Source organism: Nannobrachium achirus (genome assembly GCF_963921795.1).
Source record: "Nannobrachium achirus genome assembly, chromosome: 5".
Lineage (NCBI taxonomy): Eukaryota > Metazoa > Chordata > Actinopteri > Myctophiformes > Myctophidae > Nannobrachium > Nannobrachium achirus.
Window position 1 is genome coordinate 39,430,468 of NC_137814.1, and position 22,385 is coordinate 39,452,852.

General features: G+C 40.7%; 1 protein-coding gene across 1 annotated transcript; it reads left to right on the forward strand.

Moving 5' to 3' along the window:
• Positions 1–2,928: 2,928 nt before the first annotated feature.
• LOC308285060 (relaxin-3-like) lies at positions 2,929–4,148 on the forward strand (the record flags this gene model as incomplete). The annotated part of the gene is made up of 2 exons (XM_080725778.1): positions 2,929–3,115; positions 3,943–4,148. The coding sequence occupies 2 exons, from the start codon at positions 2,929–2,931 to the stop codon at positions 4,146–4,148; spliced, it is 393 nt and encodes a 130-aa protein (XP_080581904.1).
• Positions 4,149–22,385: the final 18,237 nt, after the last annotated feature.

Here is a 22,385-nt window from a genome sequence, read left to right on the forward strand (position 1 = left end):
CCTGGATGCATCTAATTCTGTCTCAGAAGGATTAGATGTTTGATCAGGATTTCACGTAGTAAAGGTATTAGTGGCATAATGGTGAACAGATCACTGTGATTCTTTTGACCAGCTGCTCTACTGGAAGCGCTGTTAATGACATTTTAAGAAATCATTGCCGTTGCAGTGTGCACATTTTAAAATAATTATATATGGTTTACACTCATCTAATTTTAAGTCAATACTGTTAAAGCCATCAACATGGATGGATAAATGCAAATGCATTGTGGCTTTAGCTAAGTAAAAATAGATTTATTTATTTTGCCCATCCCCACTGTCAGATCAAATGTCAAATAATCAGACATTGACATAGCTGTCAACAATTTTAGCTACAAATGTTGTAGCTAAAACATTTGACACTAATAATTTCAAGTATGTTTTGCTGGGACATGCTGGTAGCTGACCAGATAGTATATGTCAACCACATGATTGCAATGTTCAATTCACTCTGGAGACCTGTGTTGAAAAGTTCATGGATTCAACATGTTAACGGTACTGTGGTATATACGGTATGTGATAAAATACCACAGTACCACAGTGCTATGCTATTTATGAATCTATATAAAATGTGTATATATACAGAGGTATGTATGCATGTGTTCATGTTCTTGTCTTAGTTTTACAGCATATTTTGCCTTGACTCAATAAAGAAGCTCCTCTACTTCAGTACTGTATCCAGTTTCCAGTTTTGCCATTAGGAGTTGTGCCCTGCCACCAGTCTTATTCTGTGGTGGCTGCTTGTCTAATGGGATTACAGGATAAGCAAACAGAAGGAATGCCAATGGCTTTTAATAGTGGCCGCAGCAATTAAGCTCTAGAAGCTTTGAGCAAGTCTTTCATCAATCATTATGGTTCATCATTGCCTGTTGTCTGGTACATTATTTATTTCTTTAATGCCCCTATTTTCTTATAAACAAAATCTTTCTTTCTCTTTATGAAGAAAGTATATTATAAAATCTCCCCTTTTTAATACAAAATGGTTCATGAACATCACTTTTTCAAAGACCAATACTGGCATACATCCATACTAAGGATGATTTCAGTCATTATGAAGAAAAAGCGCGCACGCAGCCACGCACGCACGCACGCACGCACGCACGCACGCACGCACGCACGCACGCACGCACGCACACACACACACACACACACACACACACACACACACACACAGTGAGGTGAGCAGTCAGGCATGCACAGATTGGTACTAAAGTACTAGACCCATAGATAATTGAGTTGGTGTGTCTCTGTACATTTGCAGAATAACTTTTCCCGTTGTTTGCATGGTGCCAGAAAAGCTTGTAATTACTTTTGGAGGATTTCCCAGCGCCTTAATACTATTGCAACAAATGGACATAGGCCTGTACTGTAGATGATCAAGCCGTACATTATCAAGAGTACTTTTTTAATCAATGTTTTATTTGGCAATTTTGCTTTAATCAACTCAAGCATTCCTATTCTGGGCATGTCAGGTGAACATATGACGAAAATAGGCACATTTTTTGGTAAAAGGTGGACACCTGGTACCCTGGTCAACAAGTAGAACATTGTGTAGTTTTATGTACCAAAGACTCAATCTTTCTAAAGAAATAAATCAATAATTCCACAACCACCGAGTAGTGTCTTCAGGATACAGTGCTTATCACTGTGGGATTATAAAGATATAAGAGCTTGAAATGTCTAGTGTATACAGTATATGGGCTCTATACTTTTAAATATTAAAAATAGCTGATCTACAAGCTCACACAACGTGTCGATGCAGAAGTAAAAAAAAAAGAAAAGGCAAAGAAGTTTAGGAATATGGTGTAAGGCATGGAAAAAATATAGCTGATATTTTCTTATTTCTTGCCCATCAAAATTACACATTGTTATTAATGTTTTGCAAACCAGTCATTTCTGGTGTGATGATCGGACTACTTTGAGTCCTGTGGAGCAGGTGTGTGGACAACAACGTCAGTATCAATATCCTTGACATCCGTATGTCCTCTATTCTGTTCCATTAAGTTCCAATTCATCAGCATCTGTCAAGATAAGGGTTAGAAAAGAACATAGCCAAGGCAATGATTCCATGTCCAATAGACTTGTGATTAGGCCAAACATAAACAAGTGATTAGAAATAGCTCTTTCTGAATTATGTGTGGTTATAAGTATATCGAATTTGGATATAACATTTTGAGGGCAAATCTTTTGATGGATAATTTGATTGGGGACTATAGTAGTTTGACATGACAATGCCATTTTAAAAATAAATAATGCCTGGATTGTAACCAAGCAAACATTGAGAAGGCATGTTCAATGTGTGTAATGATAATTGAGTGTTGTGGACAAATTATTTGTTTCTAACAAATGGAATAAGCTCTCATAAGAGATGTATACCAAACCTTAAATGTATTCTACAAAATATATGCTTAATTGCCACAGGGGTATTTTGTCTATCCCCAGTCATAATTATTATACAATTTATTATACAAATGAAATAAAACATACTGTTGTTCTTCCCCCTTTGGTGCTCTATTGATACTATACAATGATCAGTGTTAATTTGAGTGCACAAATGGACCTGTAAGGGTCCATTTGGTTCACAGTGTAGGATCATATTTGGGTCCCGGTCTCAGAAGGAGTGAGAACACATGGCGTACAATATATCACCATCATCATCTGACAGCTTTTTATCTTAATGAGAATTCCAGCCTTCATCACTGAGCACAAGATCAGGACAGGTTTTCCCCTGTCCAAGGTTGAAGATGCAATGGCTGACGCACATTCAGTATATAAACCCCTCTGGATCACTTGAAAAAGTCACAATCCAGCCTTTTAGGTATCCGTCTATTCCTTCTCGGCTCCATCAGACCCTTGCTCCCGTAAGTGATTGAAGTGACGGTAAACTATACAATGTCAGGCCTCAGGGGTCTGATGATGTGTGTGTTGGTGCTGCTGCTGATGGGAGAGCCCACAGTCCATGGCCAGGAAAGGATTAAACTGTGCGGGAGAGATCTGGTCCGTCTGACCGTCAACGCCTGTGGCAACTCCCACCGGTACCGGAGGAACACCCCAGAGCTGGGTGAGAGTGGATCTGACCGTAAGTACTGAACATTAACACATTACACCAGGGGTCTTCAACGTTTTCAGGACAAGGACCCCTAAGTTGAGAGAGAGATGAAGCAGGGACCACCACAACCTCAGAGATTCCATAGTTTCATTGTTTGACAGCACAATCATCATTGTATTTTGAATTCATGTCAATTTCAGATATTTAACCGTCAATTCTTAATTAACTTGATCAGAATCAGAAACAGAAATGCTCACACCTTAAAAATACAATCACAGTAAGAAAAGGGTGAAATTCATTTGTCAGTGCTCCTCGGACTTGCAGCAGTTCATTAGCTCTGTACTTAGTCTGCTCTTTTTCCCCTCCACACCAAACTTCTTTGCCGAAAATAGTCAATAAAGTTCTCAGAATATAGAATATGGGTTGAAGTGGTTGATGTAAAAAAGAGAAAAAAGTTTCTATCACACAAAGATTTGGAGGACCCCTTGTAGTAACTCTGAGGACCCCCTAGAGGTCCCTGACCCCCTGTTGAAGACCACTGCATTACACAGATTAATTTACATATTTTTTAAACATCTGAAACTAAATACAATACAACATACAGTGCCGTATATCCAGTACCATCCATACTGTACCATAGTATTAGCAATTCTCAGGGGCCATTACTGAATCTTGTCTGGTCAGATAATCCATGTTTCAATGGGGTAGAATACATGTTGGGGAACAGAACTAGTGATATACAGTATCTTCTCTACCCTGCCAGATAATGCTTAATTCATCCTATAATTCTATAAATGAGGCTTAACTTTGTTTCTGTGTCTTACTTTGTCTGTTCCCCTCTGTTTGTCTCTATGTAGTGGACATGGGCATCCCAACAGAGGGCCTCCAGGCAACACCAGAGCTCCCCACCAGCGCTTCACAGCCAGATGGGGAGGCAGACGACTACTTCCTTGGCCAGCACTGGTACCGTGCACCCTCTCGTGTGCGTCGTGCCGCTTGGAAGACACCTGACGTGTGCTGCGAGAAAGGATGCAGCCTCCAAGAGTTGATCCAATTCTGCTAGCATCTCGTAGCATGATAAAGCTCTCAGCGTGATACTTTGCGATCTGCGACACGAGGGAGGGTGTTGAAAGCTGCTTAGCCGCCTTGCTAAAAATCTTTACATGTCCAATAGAGGAATCTCTGTTACTTTTCTGCATTTGGGAAAAGACAATGTCAAAATCAAACTTGTAACTTAGAAAATGTGCAATACTACTACCATTAATATACATAATATAATAATAATAATACAAACCATAATCTTGAGGCTTTATTTTATTGAGAGAGTTTCTTTTCTTCATGGCAAAATCTTAACTCTCTTAATTTAGCTTTAAACCTTGAATTGATTGTAATAAAGAATTGATGATCAATTATACGGGTGTGGTATTTATATTTCCCTTGCAACTTTACACTCAAACACAGCTGTATTTATTTGGACTTTATCCCCTTCAACTCCCAAAATATATAATAAAATGTCAAAGGCACTTTCACAATTAAAAGAGTAAGTGATATAAACATATTTTGATAAGTGGTCCGATAGTAATCATTGATCTAGAACAGGGGTCTTCAACAGGGGGTCCGTGACCCCTAGGGGGTCCTCAGAGTTACTACCGGGGGGTCCTCCAAATCTGTGTGACTTTTGTTATGTTAAGCACTTCCTAGTGTCCATATTCTGAGAACTTTAGCCAAAAATAGCAGATCTACAAGCTCACAACGTGAGCTTGTCGATCGGCTATTTTTGGCTTAGAGGTTTGGTGTAGAGGGGAAAAAGAGCAGACTAAGTACAGAGTGAAAGGTCAAGTTTATTAAGTATTGATGGTCCAAGTGGTTAAATATCTGATAACACAACTTGATATGAATCCAAAATACACTGATGATTGTGCTGTCAAACAATGAAACTATATGGAGTCTATGAACAGGTTGTGGGGGTCCCTGCTTCATCTCTCTCTCAACCTGAAAACGTTGAAGACCCCTGATCTAGAAGAGAGTTTGCTCAATACCTTCCCCATCTCTCCAGCTCTTTAGTAAACTGAAAACAAATGCTGGCATGACATTTTTTATCCAAAAAATCAGTAGAGAGAACTCATACAGGACACCAAGTATAAGTGAAATCGGAAGTGATGGGAAAATAAATTAGCAGACAAATTTTGAACTATGCAATTTAAGCTGATAAATAACCTTTGTGAGTGTTCCTGATTGGATAAAAGTATAACCAGACCAGAAAATGTATTTCATTTATTTTCTACTAAATAGCTCGAGAGATGGGGCGAGCCATCTCCTGTTACTGCAAAGACTCTTCTTTATACAGCAATGATTACTATTGGTCTATCCACAACTTTCCAACATCCCATAGTGCATTGCGCAGAGGAACTTCCGGCGCCAGCCGAGTGTGATCTACAAGCTCACAACGGCTGCATCTGCGACGCAACGTGAGCTTGGATGTCTGCTGTTAACCGGAAGTGTGGTGAAAAAAAATCTCCAGTAAATTCCTGCGGAAAGAGGTGGATTGATTACTATGGTCCATGCCGAGAACACAATATGTCCGACAGCTGCACTATTTTCTGTGAGTTACAGTACATTATCAACCGATGAATTATAATATACTGTATTGGGCTTTGTACACATAGTACAGTACCACACCTCTGTCAAATGAGTTGAATAAATATATAAATATGTAATTAAAATGATTATCGGAAGCAGAAATATGTTTAGCACTGTAAAATAGCAGTGAAAAACATAAGAGCATGACCATGCATCTCTAGTACATGAATCTACACAAGCACACACATGCACACATTCGAACATACACACATGAATGCACGCACGCACGCACGCACGCACGCACGCACGCACGCACGCACGCACGCACGCACGCACGCACGCACGCACACACACACACACACACACACACACACACACACACACACACACACACACACACACACACACACACACACACACTTGAATAGTAGCATACACACAGTGCAAAGCAGTGGTCTGATAGGGATAAATGGGATTGAGGCCATTGGCCAAGTCATTCAACATGATAATAACAGAAATAATCTGGCTAACCCATCCACTTCCTCACACCAGGGAGCCTTTTAATTCTCTGGGAAGATAATAAAATATTACACTGATTATCCGCCACTCAATGCCATAGCTTAGGCTAAAAATGAATTCAGACCTACATTCATTGATTGGTTAATTGGTTTTAGGGAGGGGGGTTTGGGAAGCTTGGGAAGGTATTCATACAATCACTTACAATCGCTTCTGTATAATTGGCTTAATTTCTGTATTCAGCAACACATCCCAGGATGAATTTAGCCTATAACAGAAGCAGAGAGATCTGTGAATGCTGCAATGGAACTTTAGAGCAGGGAGGTTTAGATCATTAAATGATCTAAACCTCCCTACCTCCCTAAACATATTTACCACATTTTGGTAAATATGTATACAATGAGCTTCACAGAGCATAGTGGGTCAAAAGGCTTATAGGCCAGAAAAAGCTGAATATCTGCTCTCAACTCCATAGGGACCCAGAGTACTCCTGGCTTTTGTTGTTATCTGTCTCCTCTACTGGTGGATTTACATAGACCTGGGTTACCAAATGCTATTATGCACTATATCCAACAAGAGAGGAAGAAGCAGTGCAGCGCAACAGACAATTATCATCAATACAATTTGTATGAGGGAAAACTGCTACATGTAATGTCGTTTCTGTCCTTCTGCGGCCACATTCAGTGTTTTTAATGACATTGTGCTATGATTGACCAATGATTGACTGTCCCTGTTGGATGAGAAAATGTGCTAATATTTAGGAAGAATTCCTTCACACACACACACGCACACGCGCACGCACGCACACACACACACACACACACACACACACACACACACACACACACACACACACACACACACACACACACACACACACACACACACACACACACACACAGCGAGAGAGAGAGAGAGAGAGAGAGAGAGAGAGAGAGAGAGAGAGAGAGAGAGAGAGAGAGAGAGAGAGAGAGAGAGAGAGAGAGAGAGAGAGGTTTCATGCATTATCTCAACCCAGCCAAGAGAGGGCGCCAAGTACTTGATTTTAAACATACTGCATTGCTGTGTCACAAAGGAATGACCTTTCACATTTGAGTTCTCACTCTTGTTCTCACTCTTGGCCACTCTGTTTTATTGCAATATTCTGCCTGATCTCACTTCTGCAGTGATCCTGCCACTGTACTCAAAGTATTAATACTGCAACGTAGAAGAATGTCCAGAATTCAGAATGTATACTTGAGTAAAAGTACAAAAGTATTGGCATCAAAATGTACTTAAAGTACAAGTAAAAGTAGGCTACTCATTATCCCATTTCAAGTTTTCAACAATCTTTTGAAAATAGCAATCTAAGCTTACAATTCGCGATGCATTGTGAACTTGTAGATCGGCTATTTTCAAACGGCCTAAATGTAGGGATTAAGTGGTTAATGTATGTTTTTTAATAATAATCAAAATCTACAAAGTAACTAAAGTTTTCAAATAATTGTAGTGGAGTAAAAGTTCAATATTTGTCTCTGAGATGTATACTGATAATTGGAAATACTTACTAATACAGTCAAGTAAAAGTACCTCAAAACTGTCATTGTGGGGATGCGCAATTATAAGCCAATCAAATTAATTGTCTGTATAGCCTGACTGTATGACTACTTACTGTACTGGTCAGCTGTTGTTGGGCAGATTACACTGAGACAGTTTCAGACTGTTTGAGGATGCACACTAGAGAGAGACCACATGACCTACTGTATCATACTATTATAATTTCGGGGCTGACAGCGGACCTTTAAGTACAATACTTAAGTAAATGTATGTACTTTCCGCCACTGCTCACATCTGCAGTGATGGGGCTCAGAGATGCTGCCACTGTACATGGCTGTCGTGTAGCGGTCTTCAACAGGGGGTCCGGGACCCCTAGGGGGTCTTCAGAGTTACTAAAGGGGGGCCGCCAAATCTTTGTGTGATAGGATAATTCTTTTAAAATTAACAACTTGAACCCTCACATCCCAATTCTGAGGCGAACTTTAGCCAAAAATAGCAGATCTACAGAGGCGTTGAGAGCTTGTAGATCGGCTATTTTCTGCAAATAGGTTTGGTGTAGAGTGAAAGGTCAAGTTAACTAAAAACACAAATCCAACATAGACTAATGACAGTGCTGTCAAACATGTCTATGAATCTATCTCTATCGACGAAAACCTGCATCACACATTTATACAATATGTAGAGGGGGTCCCTTGCTTCATCTCTCTCTCAGCTAAGGGGTCCTTGGCCTGAAAACAGTTGAGGACCCCTGCTTTAGTGCTCAAAACGCTCAATCAGCTGAAGTGATACTTGATCCCTTCCGCTGATAGGAGCAGAAAGGTGACCAGAGGAGGCTCCTAGCAGCCGTACATAATGATTCACTTTGAACATGAGATGACAAACAGTGCTTGCTATGTGATTGAATGGGCTCCTTTTGGCAGACTCTTCTTCCTGTGTCTTGTCAAAGACCAAAGCTAATACACCTAATAATGGAAATGATGTGAGTCCTCTCTCCTGCTCTCTCTCTCTCTGGCCTAGTTTTTAGTGTGGATGATATAGGAGAGCATGAGAGGATGGCATCTTTACTAAGAGCCTGCAGAGTATAGTTATGGCACGCAGGCACACAGGCACATACGCATGCACGCACACACGCACGCACACACTCATCTATGCTCAGATACACACCCACAGTTTGCGTGTGCGCACATGGACACACACACACAGACATGTGTACACGACAGGCAGGAGAGTATTATGGACTAGTGGGTGTCAATTTGCATGTAAATGAAATGGCGCTCAGGGCTCTTGTTTCCAACAGTAAAAGTGTCAAGGCTAAAGATGCTTGTGTTCGTGTGTGTGTGTGTGTGTGCGTGCGTGTGTGCGTGTGTGTGTGTGTGTTTCTACATCTCGTGATTGTGTGATTGCGTGTTATCTTGTGATCTTGTGATCTGGTAGTTCACCCCCAAAATGACTTTTTTTCCATTGATTAGTCATGCCATGGAGACTTGAGTTCAATAACATTTTTATTTTTTTGTCACATTCCTAAGACAATAATTTGTTTGCAATAAATGTACCCCCATTGATTCCGGATGGGGACCTGAATGCATTTGGGTCCCCATCCGGAATCAATGGGGGTACATTTACTATAATAATTCTTTTTTATCTTAACAGTGCAACAAAAAACTAAAATGTTATTGATTTCATATCCCCATGCCGTGAGTAATCAATAGAAAAAAAGTCATTTGGGGGGTGAACTACTCCTTTAAGGCTGCCACGATTTAGCCTAGTAAACTGACTCCTAGGGCGTCGCACCCTCAAACTATTTGTTATTCTCATTCTCATGTTATCATTCAAATAAGAGTGACTTATTGAGAAACAAGTGTTTTTCTTTATAAATCAAGGCAATGGCCTAAATGAATAGTCATATGGCTCTCAGTGCTGAAAAAATTAGGTTTTAATAGTATATCCTATATACCGGTATAGTATCGAAAATCAAATCGAATCGTGACCTTAGAATCGAAAGTTGAATTGGATTAGGTATATCGTGACAGCCCTAGTGTGTGTCAGACTAGATGCTAGTTGTTTCTCAAACAGGGTCACTCAATACCCATAAGTGAGTCTTGAGAAGTTCTGACATTGGTTGTGGACAAAAGCCATCTAAATAGAGGAATATTGTGTTCTGTTTAAAATACATGCTGTAATTGAGTTCTTGGTGAATGCAAAACATTTTCTTCCCAGTATACCGCCAAGTTGAGAAAAACTACCAAGTCATCTGTTTCATTCTCCTGCACTGCACAGTGCTTACAGTATTATATCTTATCATTGCTGTCGGGCAGAAACCTACTATCTCTATATTTTGTAAATTAATGCTCTACTTGATCACATTACAGCGTCACATACAAACATCAAAAGTAGCAGAGCTGCAAGTTTGTTGGTGTGTGGCGCAAAATGACGCGTTTTGAGCTTCTATTTTGCTGCCTTTGCTGTTTTTGAATTTGAATCATGAAAAGTAACTCAGTGGCGTCAGTTCAGAAAAAGCTAAGGTATGGCAACATGACTGGTGTCTTGCACGCGCGCCTTCGCGCGCGTGCAAGACACCAGTCGTGTTGCAATACCTTAGCAACAGGCACGATACATTTTCGTTTTTCACCCCGTTTCTACGGTTTCTTGGGCTGGATATGGCAGCCTGGAAGTGCAGCTAAACATGTTAGTAAACGTGCCACAATTAACAATAATGCATTGCACCTGTGCAGCTGACCTGCGGAACCTGGGAATATAGCATTTTGTCAAGATGGGGAGATAAAAGTGTGGAGAATATAATTATAATACCTTGTTAAAGTGGCCATTTTGTTAAATTTTGCATTTGTAGCATAATAACCAACACAGATAGACAAAGAGACATTCATGGATTTATTTTAAAAGTAACTTTTTCAGCTGCATACCCCTGCCATACCCAATTGACGCCCCTGAAGTAAGTGTTTTGGACATATGAGGTTTCCGACAGAGACGATATATCATAATCAAGAGAAATTACCAAACTCTGCATGGAAGTGATTGGTCTCCGCCATCACCATCTCCTCCTGTGAACCTGACAAGCCACGTCGTCTTCTCTGCATGACAACATCGAGAACCTCTGACCATCAGTGACAGCCTCAGCAGCACAATCCTTTGATTATGCCTTCCCAGGGGAATGTCTTGAAGTGGAGGAGGGAGGGAGAGAGAGAGAGAGAGAGAGAGAGAGATACAAAAACAGCCATCTTGTAATCTTTCAATGTACTATAATGCAGTGTTCTCAACGTGGGGTCTGGGGACCCCCAGCAAAATGGTTAATACAGCATCACAATCATTAATCCATGCTTTATGTATGTTGGATATTAAGAAAATCGCACCTGTGCTCACTTTGCATGGTATTGACAAAACACACGTGCATACTGTATCTCCTTGTATGGGCCGTTCTGTCTGTGACATCATAGTTTCTCTGATGTTAGTCTCGTATTACATACAGACACTCATACGGACATATAGGGGCCTACACTCAAAGCTAGATGTAGGCGGAGCGGTTAGCACCGCTCAAAAATAGAAGATACAAGCTCACAGTGCATCACTTTGTCCTGCGCTGCAAGCTTGTACACATCTGAGTATGTTTTCGCTTTTTTTTTTAATATTGTGTTTTTTTGTGTGTCCCTGGCACAAAACAATTTCAAATGGGGGTCCATTGTCAAATATATCAATTTGGGGGTCCTTGACAGGAAAAGGTTCGAGAACTATACTGCTCTAAATCGTGCACCGTCTTCTCATCTTCCTACCCACACAAGTATGGGTTTGTATTGGTAGTCTATATATAGCCTTGTTAATATTAGATTATCATATACTATGGTACAGTATGGTGCACCGTGTCTTTACGCTCGAGCAACATGCAGTAGCCATTGCATGCATGTGGATGAGTTTGCTCAATTCCCAACTCATTCAGATAAGGCTATAATATACAGTATACTTGGTACCCTCATTTTCCAGCCTACACCAAATGCCGAAAATAGCCGACCTACAAGCTCACTGCGCGTTGCAAATGTGACATACTGTGTATTGTGAGCTTGTAGATCGGCTAGAGTATTTTTGACGAATATTTGCCTATTTTTGCCAAGTGTTTTCCTATTATTATGAGAATAGGGATGCTAGTGCAGTGGTTCTCAAAGTGGATTCCAGGGAATCTGTGGGTTCCTTTATGGGGGTCTGAATTGACCCATACAAGTCTGTAACTCTGACAGTGTACAAATGGAACCAAATGAACCTGTTAGGGTTCGTTTGGTTCCATTTGGTACACTGTCAGAGTTAAGGGGAGACCTTGAAATGTGCAAGTTTGGGAAAACACTGCTGTAGTGTATAGGGTTCATGTCATATGTTGATTTACATCATATTTATGTCTGTAATAGTCTACTCAGTGACTGGGGAAACCCTTGTGTACACATTCCTATTATATGGCAGGCAGCATACTATAAAGTGCAGTGAATGTGCAGCCTCCTGCTCTGCTGGCAGTAGTTATAGACGGCAGCAATATGCCACGATCAGCGGAAAATGAATCCCTGGCTTTGTCCCTCCCTCTGGGAGACAGCCTGCCCGTGTCACCGTCCTCTGTGTCCGCCCCGCTGAAACACTTGCTGATGAATCTGTTTCACATGTTGTCAGGGGTGTCGCATCAAATTCTGGGCCCTGCAGGGTACAAGGCTTCACTGTGGGGCCCCTGTGCTTTAACTATTGAAAAATAGCAGATATACAAGCTCACAGCGCGGCACCGAGTGCCGCGCTGCGAGCTTGTCGATCTGCTATTTTTGAAAAATCGTGACAATCTTTGAATATATCAAATCCTTCTAAGGTTTTTTTTTGAAAAACCTATGTTTCGATGTCAGTGGAGCTCAAACCTTTTCATGTGCAGGACCCCCAAAATGGTATGTATTTGGCCCACGGACCCCCATCTCAAAATATTTAGTTCCAGGGACCCCCCAGAAGCAAAATTTGAGTTACAAATGTTCGCTTAAAAAATACATATATTCAAAGATTTGCACACATTTTCACGACTTTTCAAAAATAGCAGATCTACAAGCTCGCAGTGAGCTTGTATATCTGCTATTTTTCAATAGCTAAAGTATAAAATAATTAAGGCCCCTCCAACACCTTGGGCCCTAGTAACTCAGTCCCACTTTCCTACCCCTTGTGACGCCCCTGCATGTTTTCACTTCCACACAAATCTCGTTATTTTTGTCCTGTCTAGTTGACAGTTCGTTTGGTGCTGTGCTGTATCAATGTTTTGGTGTATTGGGGTTCCGTTGCTGCCCCCTAGTCACTCCATAAATGAACACGAATCACTAAAAATTTGCCTCGGAAACCCAGGCTTTTATTTTGGCGATAGGACTAAAAATAGAACCAGTATCCAATGATGAAGGGGAATAATAATGAGAGTCTTCTTGAGTCCTACTCTGCAAGTTAATGTAAGGCAAAATCACACATGCAACAACATTCAGCAATATTTAACTTAATTAATAATACATAACATATATATATTTAAGAAACTGTTTTCTGTGTTATTCCTCTGTGCAGCCGGAACGTCACAAGGGTATTGTAGCTGGAGGCCTCTGAGTCTGAACCACAGTCAATTAATAACTGGACTCCCTTAATCCCCTTAGCCCTATATGTTCATCCATATGCGAGCCATTATATCCACTTAATCAAGGCAGTGATGGGATGAATGTACATACACACATACACATACAGTACACATACACACAACACACACACACACACACACACTAACACATGCACACATGTTAACTAATGCTTTGCCATAACCTTGGGGCCGGTGGGAGGTGGGGACTGCGAGGCTGAACTGATGAGCCAGTGCTGGTAGAGGGCAGTATAGAAGCAGCTGCCGCCACTGACCCCAAATGCAGGTAAAGATTGCATGTGGTTAATTTATGCCCCGTCGCAGGACAGTGTAGCGTGCCATAAATAGACCATCTACTGACATTGTGAGCTTGTAGATTGGTTATTTTAAGTACAGTATGGAGTATTATGGCAAAGTATACATTAGGTTTAGGGCTGCATCATGGGCTGCAGCATACAGTGAAGCATTGCATTGATGGATTGATGCTTTATAATCCTGCCTTGATTAGTTGTCTGTTGTCAGCACTCCAGGAACCTCAAAGGCATCTAATAAAGAGCTATTTCACTTGAATACTTTTGAGCTATTTTTACACATCTATTCAGCCTTTTGTGCGCACCCCAGGCGGTTTATGTTGCTTGATTCTGTATTTAGACTTGTCTTATTAATTTGACCAGACCTCCCCCCATATATAAGCCCATTACACTTCAAACTCCACATTAATGACTAATTATAAACACACATCCCTGGTTCCAGGGACGGATATTGTTATTTTAATGCATGAGGGATCTATCATTTTGTGATTGTGAGATGATGTCCTTCTGTTCGTGTGGCCGTCTGTGAACATCTAATCTCAGGCACCACTGGACCGATCGGCAATGAAACTTTGCAATGCACAAGTCCAGTAGGCCAAGGAAGAACCTCCACCACACATCTTTCAAATTGGCCTCATGGTAGTGCTGTAACATGCTGCATCAGGTTTGGCCTATACCTCTTGAAGCGTAGGACTATGTCCTGACTGAGAGTTGCAATCACAGTGACCGGGAGGAGACAATGGGGTTCACGGCTGATACACTAATGCCAAGGAAGTTGAAGAAGTCGAGGCGAGGAAGTCGAGGAAGTCGAGGCAAGTACATCCCACACTGATATGCTGATACCGAGAAAGTTGAGAAAGTCGAGGCGAAGAAGTCAAGGAAGTCGAGGCGAGTAGCCTACATCTGACCTGATAACGGACCGCAACTATGCAGATGACATTTCCCTAGTGTCGGATAGAGCAGAGAAAGGAAGAGAACAAGGTACGGTAAAAACAGATTGCAGGAAGATTGGCCTCAAGCTCAACGCCAAGAAAAGTAATGGCATGGAGCACAAAACCATTGCCACTGCTGATGAGACGGTGCTCGAGGTGGAAGGTCCAGAGATCAATTGCCTGGAATGAACGGCATGGGATGAGGAGTGTGTTAACATGGGAGAAATAATTCCTAGACTGTAATGTAATTTGTGCATGAAATAGAACCAGGGACATACGTATGTTTTCAATGAGTCTAACACGGTTCACATGGAATTTGAAGTTGAACAGGCATGGGCTTATAGTTATTTATTAATTTGTCAGATCAAATGAATATGAAATATCTAAATGTTGAATCAACCAACTTCAAAACTGTCGGAGGTGCACCCCAAAACCCAATTAGATGGGAAAATAACCCCAGAAGTGATGCCCTTAAGTCCTTTGAGCCAACAAACATGGCTCCATTAGGCTAATAAATACAGCTTTAATACCACTTTTAAAGTGATGTATTTGTGTGGACCGTATCAAAATCACCCTCAACAGTGGCTATATAAAATAAGGTACCTTGCAAAATACTAAACAGCAATAAAGTATTGAGATTATAGTGTCATCAAGGTGTTGAAATGCCTTGTATGTTGAACAATATTTTACAATCACATTATATTTAAGATTGAGGCAACAATCTTTGGTATAAGTTATAGGACAGTCTGTTCACTATCTGATGTGAATTTGACTGGGTAGCCTACTTGTCTTAACAAGAATTATTATGATGTATGTGTTGGGCTTGGGCCATTCTGCACATACATTACTGTAATCACATTAACATTTGTAATCTAATTCATTCCAACATTTAATTAAATCAGTTAACTCAGTTATTTTTACATCTCTAATTTGTATTTACATACAACGTCGTGAGCTTATACATCTGTTGCAGAGCTTGTAGATCTGCTCACACACCCTCGCGTCACGCATCACCCTCGTACAACGAGGTACATATCAGTCTTAAAATGGTTTAATCTCATTGCAAATCCTTGGTCTGAGTCTTATAACATGATGCAATTACACCGGCCTGCCCTGAGCTCGCCTCTTGTTCTGATGCCTGGTGTCATGGTGCCTTTCCTAGAGGTTTTGGGGGTTGAGGCTGATTGGAGTGGGCACACAGACTCAGCTGTTGCTCTGTTGTGCTGGTTATGTGTGTGCCTGCCTGTGCTTAGCTGAATGCATGTGCGCGTGTGTGCGTGTGCGTGCGTGCGTGTGCGTGTGTGTGCGTGTGTGCGTGTGCGTGTGTGTGTGTGTGTGTGTGTGTGCGTGTGTGTGAGAGAGAGAAAAAGAGATAGAGCAAATGTGTGCATAGTAAAATTCTCAATGACATTTTTACACAGTTAAATTAACACTCAGGATTTTACTGTGTGTCAGCTCTGGAATGCAGAAGCAGAGCCAGACAATGCCCCCCCCCCGGGAGACTTGTGATAGAGTCAGAGGCAAGAGACAGAGAAAATGAATGTGTGAGACAGACAGACAGACAGACAGACAGACAGACAGACAGACAGACAGACGGACAGAGACAAAAAAGGAGAGAATAGAGAGAGAGAGAGACAGAGACAGAGTCAGAGACAGACAGACAGACAGAGTAGAGGGTCTGGATCGGTCGGGATACTCCCGATTCATGCGGTGGTGTCGAAAACAAGCTCACATCTTGGTCGGCCTTTTTTCGATGCACGACACCTTCTTCTGACGAAGCATAAATTAAGCTATACAATGAGAGAGACGGCAAGAAAACAGATACAGAGAGTGGGCAGGGCACCAGACTACGATTACCCTACGATTACCCCAGCAGGCCAGCTGCTCTCTCACAGCTGCTCCTCCATCCCAGCGTCCCTCCTCCACCCCCCACCTGCTCCATACAGTACACTCATCTGGGACTGGGATGTTTGTGGCTGATGGTTGCTTGTATATATTGATAGTTGCTGGTTGCGTTTTATTTGTTGTGAGCTTGTAGATTGGCAATTTTCAAGTAGCTGTATAGTTTTAAAGTGCTCGTGTGGCCTAGATAATATCACTTTTTGGGGCTTATTTTCGTACACCTGGTTGCTTATTTCTCTCGCAAAATCTGGCAACACTGGTCTTTTATGCCGCCACAATGGTTTAGTGAAAAGGATGTCTTTTACGGCTATACCAGCATTTTTGCTGCCAATGAGGGCATGTGAAAGCACCCAAAAAACAAAACTCCTGGAAAGTTATGCTCTATTATTTTACAGGAAAAAATCCGGAACTATAGTGAAAACATGCCTATACACAGTATTTACAAAGTAGCCTAATAACCTGTCTGGAGGTACTCTTTAGTTGGGGCAGAAACATGAATTCAATAGAGAAGCAGTGACAAAGGCACTTCAGTTTCAAAATGATACAGTGAAGAACTCAAACTGGCAACAGCAGCTTTCATCAGGTAGTGATGAAGTAAATTAGCCTTAACCACTTAATGGACAACTTCGTTTTTTTTACAACAAGGGTTCATGTTTTAGATTGTAACTAGAAGCAGTGCTCTTCCGAGCACAGGTCTCCACCAGGGCAGGCGTCCCGGTGGCGCTATAATAGACTAATGTAAAAAGGGTGGCATGTGTTCTTCGCCAATCTTATGGCAATCGGATGCTGCATGCATGATTTGAGGCATTGTGTTCCAACAGTGTACAACCAATGTGAAAAGGGTAGCATTTGTTCCTTGACCTATTGGGAATATGTGTGGCAAATTTCACGGTAATCGCAAGCTGCGTTGATGATTTGAGGCATTTTGTACAATAAGCCCATTCCCAAGATGCACCACAATCTGTCATGTGCAGATGTGACTTATGGCTATGGGGGCTAGTAATGTTACTGTAAAGAAATCGCTGTTTTATTATGTCTAAAAGTGGTTAGTATCGCTCAAAGAATTGTCCCTGATGCATAGCTTAATGTTGAAAATGGTCTGTTCAGCTCAGAAACCATTTGCCCAAGATATCGTTGTTGTTGGGTGGAAAACCATTCGTTTTTGTATTTATCATTTGAAAAATGATTTAAAGTAGTGAAAATAGACGATCAATTAAGCACACAACGCCTTGTACCACAAGGCATTGTGTGCTTGTAGATGGGCTATTTTCACTAGTTTTGTGCAACAGTCTTTATGAAAAAATTTACACATTTGAAACTTGGAGATACAAGGTTTCTGCCCGACAGTGGATGATATGAACGTTTAGTGACCCAGACATTGTCACTGAAGCGTTCTGCCAACTCTGTGTAGTTGCTGACAGGTAGAAACTCCCGAATAGACGAGCACAACTCCAACACTATGTGACAACATTGTTCCACATGAAATCCATTGAACTTCCGGATGGTAACGGAGAGCAGTGTGTTTTTCTCCTACAACTGCACAGAGGGTAGAGAAGAAACGTGTTTGCAAAGCACCTGCCAAAATTGACAGCTTTCTTGACACAGACTCAGAGTCCATAACATCTGACAATTCAGCACTAATTTATTTGGCAGTTGATGTTGATGTATTGATGTATTACCTTGCTTATTGTAAATCGCTCTGGATTGTTAAGAGAGTCTGCCAAATGCCTAAATTGTAAATTAAATTATAAAAATTGGCAACGGGTAACTATACTTGTGTAGCATGCAGTGCATCGCGTGAAACTCACATTGTGGGGTTTGGCTTGCAAAGTACACCGTGATGGTGTCATCACGGTGTACTTGCAAGCCAAAGCCCATAATCAATCCTACAGTTCTAGGCAACACAGAATGGGGGGGACATTTTTCTTTACAACTCAAAGGTATATTAATGTCATAGTTCAATGTTGAAAATGGGTGGTTCTCCCCTTTAAGCACAATATACTTTGTTTTGCTACAAATATATTAAAAAAGCTCACAACACGTTTTCAATATGTTGTGAGCCAGTGTTGATTTCGTCTACTAAAACTACAGTATGGGCGAAAAATGTTCGTCGAACCATTACCTTTTTTCACTGACGGAAACGAAATAAGAACTAAATAATAACTAAGCTATAAGACTAAATAGGCTATATTGACAATTTGTCAACAAATAAAGACTACACAAAAATGTTAGGGAGGGACCAGTGGAGAAGAGATCCAGTATAACTAAAAGACAAAGAAGACGATCATCAAACATGCCTAATTGAATACCATTCTTGTTCACCAAATGCTTTTGAGAAGGTCTGTGTAAAATGTTTAAATGTAATCTATAAGTACGACTTTTTTTTGTTTTGTTTTTTTAATATGCTTTTTTGTATTTGTGCATTCTTGTTTCTTTGTTCTTATTTTTCTTTTTCTGTATAAAATTGCTTATGATATTGTTCTTTCCAAATGGTTTATATATGCCTGTTCACTATTTTTTCAAATGTGTATGTTCAAATCTGAAAAGCAATAAAAAGTATTAATAAATAAAAAATAAAAATAAATAAAGTTTATCAAAACACTATGTCAAAGTCAAAATGTTATGATCTCCTATTTTTGAAGGTTTTTCAACATTTTCTGAAATGTTCTGTAATCTTTGACGATGACCCCAAAATATGGAAGCAGGGTTAATGTGGTATAAACATGAAGCACGCCATTCAATACCTGCATTTAATCAGAGCCACGCTGCTTGTGGAACATACCGGTATAGCCCTCAGCCACATCAATGCCCTGTGTTTCTATGTGTGTGGGGGGTGAGTGGGTGGGTGAGAGGTTTTCATGTGTGACTCATAAACAAACTCACACCTTTCTGAGGCTCACCAATGAGTGTGTGTGTGTGTGTGTGTGTGTGTGTGTGTGTGTGTGTGTGTGTGCACACAGAATTGTACGTGATTTTATATACTTTTATATTTATTGTGTGTGTGTGTGTGTGTGTGTGTGTGTGTGTGTGTGTGTGTGTGTGTGTGCGTGCGTGCGTGCGTGCGTGCGTGCGTGTGCGCGTGCGTGCGTGCGCGCACGCGCGTGTGTGTGTGTGTGTGTGAGAGACAGTGTGAAATTCAGATGGAAACATAATACTAAAGGAAGCAGAGACTACAAAGACAGGTACCCTCTGTACGGTAAAACTGCTTTTTAAGAAATTAAAATGGCATCTCGCTCCTCACTAAGTGGCCCATTAAGGAATATATACAAAGCTTGGTCGGGTTTAGGGTTGCCCCCCCTCCATGCTATACACTATACAGTACAGTAATTGCCACTGAGGACAGCTCACCTGAAGCTAACAGGTGTAAATTGAGGCGAGGACAGGGGATCTAATGCACTCACTGTGGTCAAACGATTTTAGGTTGTGGGTAAGGTGGCCGGCTCACGAAAAACAGTTAGTTTAGGCAAGACTAAACTAACCAACTAACCTAAACTCTATAACCAAAACTAAACCAAACTATAGATTATTAATTTATTATATTAGTCTTGGTGCAAGCTTCATCAGAAGTATAAAATACAACATGATCTCTTTAGAGTAGTGGGGTAAAATAATATAGCTTAATATAGCCGTTACAATGTTTCGCATTGGAATGGAGGTGTTTTGCTGAATGGCATCTGATAGTAAAATATGTTATTGTGGGCTCGCCTATAAGGCGAGCACACTTTAGATATTGTCATTATTTATTTATCTATCAGGCAGTCATATAGTAGACGGGAACTTCGGTTCCTTTCTACTCCTACATACTTAGTGAGAAAATGAAAATAAAAACATCAATGTGTTCAGCTTACAGTGGTGAAGTGTGCTATTACTTTTTACAGCAATCGGCCAAATGGTGGCGCTGTAGGAAGCCTTCGAAAGTGCGATCTTTGAACAGGTATAGCTCATGCTGTGTTTGAGGTACAGCCATGAAACCTGTATACACTTATGCGTCTCCTCATGCCGAACAACTTTTACCCTCTAACTTTTGACCTCTGACCTTTAGGTCTCCCACAATTCGGAATTATATGAAAAACAGTAAAAATCTATCTCCTCCTGGGATTTTCGCGATACGCGCATAAAACTTTTTTCACATGAACTTTGGACCAATGCGGTCAAACTAATCTCGGCGGATTTCTTTTAAAGTGAAATATAATTTTTTAATAATTCAATCAATAGTGCGGTTTTATGCAAATTATTCTTCGGCCTCTAAATCATACATGCAAAGTTACACGTTCATGGCATTTGGCAAAGATGTGGAGGGTTAGTCAAAGTATCACTGAAACCAATTTTATTCCAATCGGCCAAAGGGGGGCGCTATACGAAGCGTCTGAAAATTCAAACTTCAAACGGGCATAAGTCATGACTCGTTTCGTTCGAAGACATGCAACTTGTTACACGCGTGCTTTGACTCAAGCGGAAGACATCTGTGTCGTTGTTAAGTAAGCTCCGCCCTTTGATTTTCCGCCATTTTGAGCAGTTTGTAAAACGCGTAAACCCGCTTTTATTCTGGAATTTTCGCGTCACGTGCACAAAACTTTTTTTACGTGAACTTTGGACCGATATCTAAAGATCTGTCAGATCGGATTTCTTTAACATTGAAACATGCTTTTTTAAATAATTCAAACAATATTGCATTTTTATGCAAATTATTCTTCTGCCTCTAAAACATACATGCAAAGTCACATTTTCATGACAAAATAGTGTAGAGGGTTAGTTCAAATATCACTGAAACCAATCTTACCCCAAATGGCCAAAGGGGGGCGCTATATAATTTTGAGCAGTTTGTAAAACGCTTAAACCCGTTTTTATTCTAGGATTTTTTTTGCAATTTGCATGAAACATTCTACACGCAATCTAAGGACCTTTATCTAACATGCCTATGAAGTGCACACAAAAAAATTATAAAATAATAATAATAAATATAGCTGCAAGCAGCGATAAAGTGTCCAAAGCCAAAAACACCTCAAATCATGAACACAGCCTGGGATGTGCGTGAAATCTTGCAAGCACATTCCCAATAGGTCAAGGAACAGATACCAACCTTCTCACATTGGCCTGTTATAGCGCCACCAGCGGGTCAACTTTTGCACAACACATTTTTGGAACAAAATGGACCAATCTTTGACGTCAGTAACGTCAAAGAGAGCACTGCCTGCGATCTTGACATTTTGTGCTTTTATAGCCATTGTTTTCCGGCTTGAAGCGAGCCCACTATTGTTTCGAAGGAACAATATTTTTCTAGTTGTGGGCTCGCCTATAAGGCGAGCACACTTTAGATATTGTCATTATTTATTTATTTATTTATCTATCAGGCAGGCATATCAAGTATCAAAAAACTTCGGTTCCTTTCTACTCCTACATACTTAGTGAGAAAATGAAAATAAAAACATCAATGTGTTCAGTTTACAGTGGCGAAGTGTGCTATTACTTTTTACAGCAATCGGCCAAATGGTGGCGCTGTAGGAAGCCTTCGAAAGTGCGAACTTTGAACAGGTATAGCTCATGCTGTGTTTGAGGTACAGGCATGAAACCTGTATACACGTATGCGTCTCCTCATGCCGAACAACTTTTAGCCTCTGACTTTTGACCTCTGACCTTTAGATCTCCCACAATTCGGAATTATATGAAAAACAGTAAAAATCTATCTCCTCCTGGGTTTTTTTCGATACGCGCACAAAACTTTTTTCACATGAACTTTGGACCAATACGGTCAAACTAATCTCGGCGGATTTCTTTTAAAGTGAAATATAATTTTTTAATAATTCAATAAATATTGCAGTTTTATGCAAATTATTCTTCGGCCTCTAAATCATACATGCAAAGTTACACGTTCATGGCATTTGGCAAAG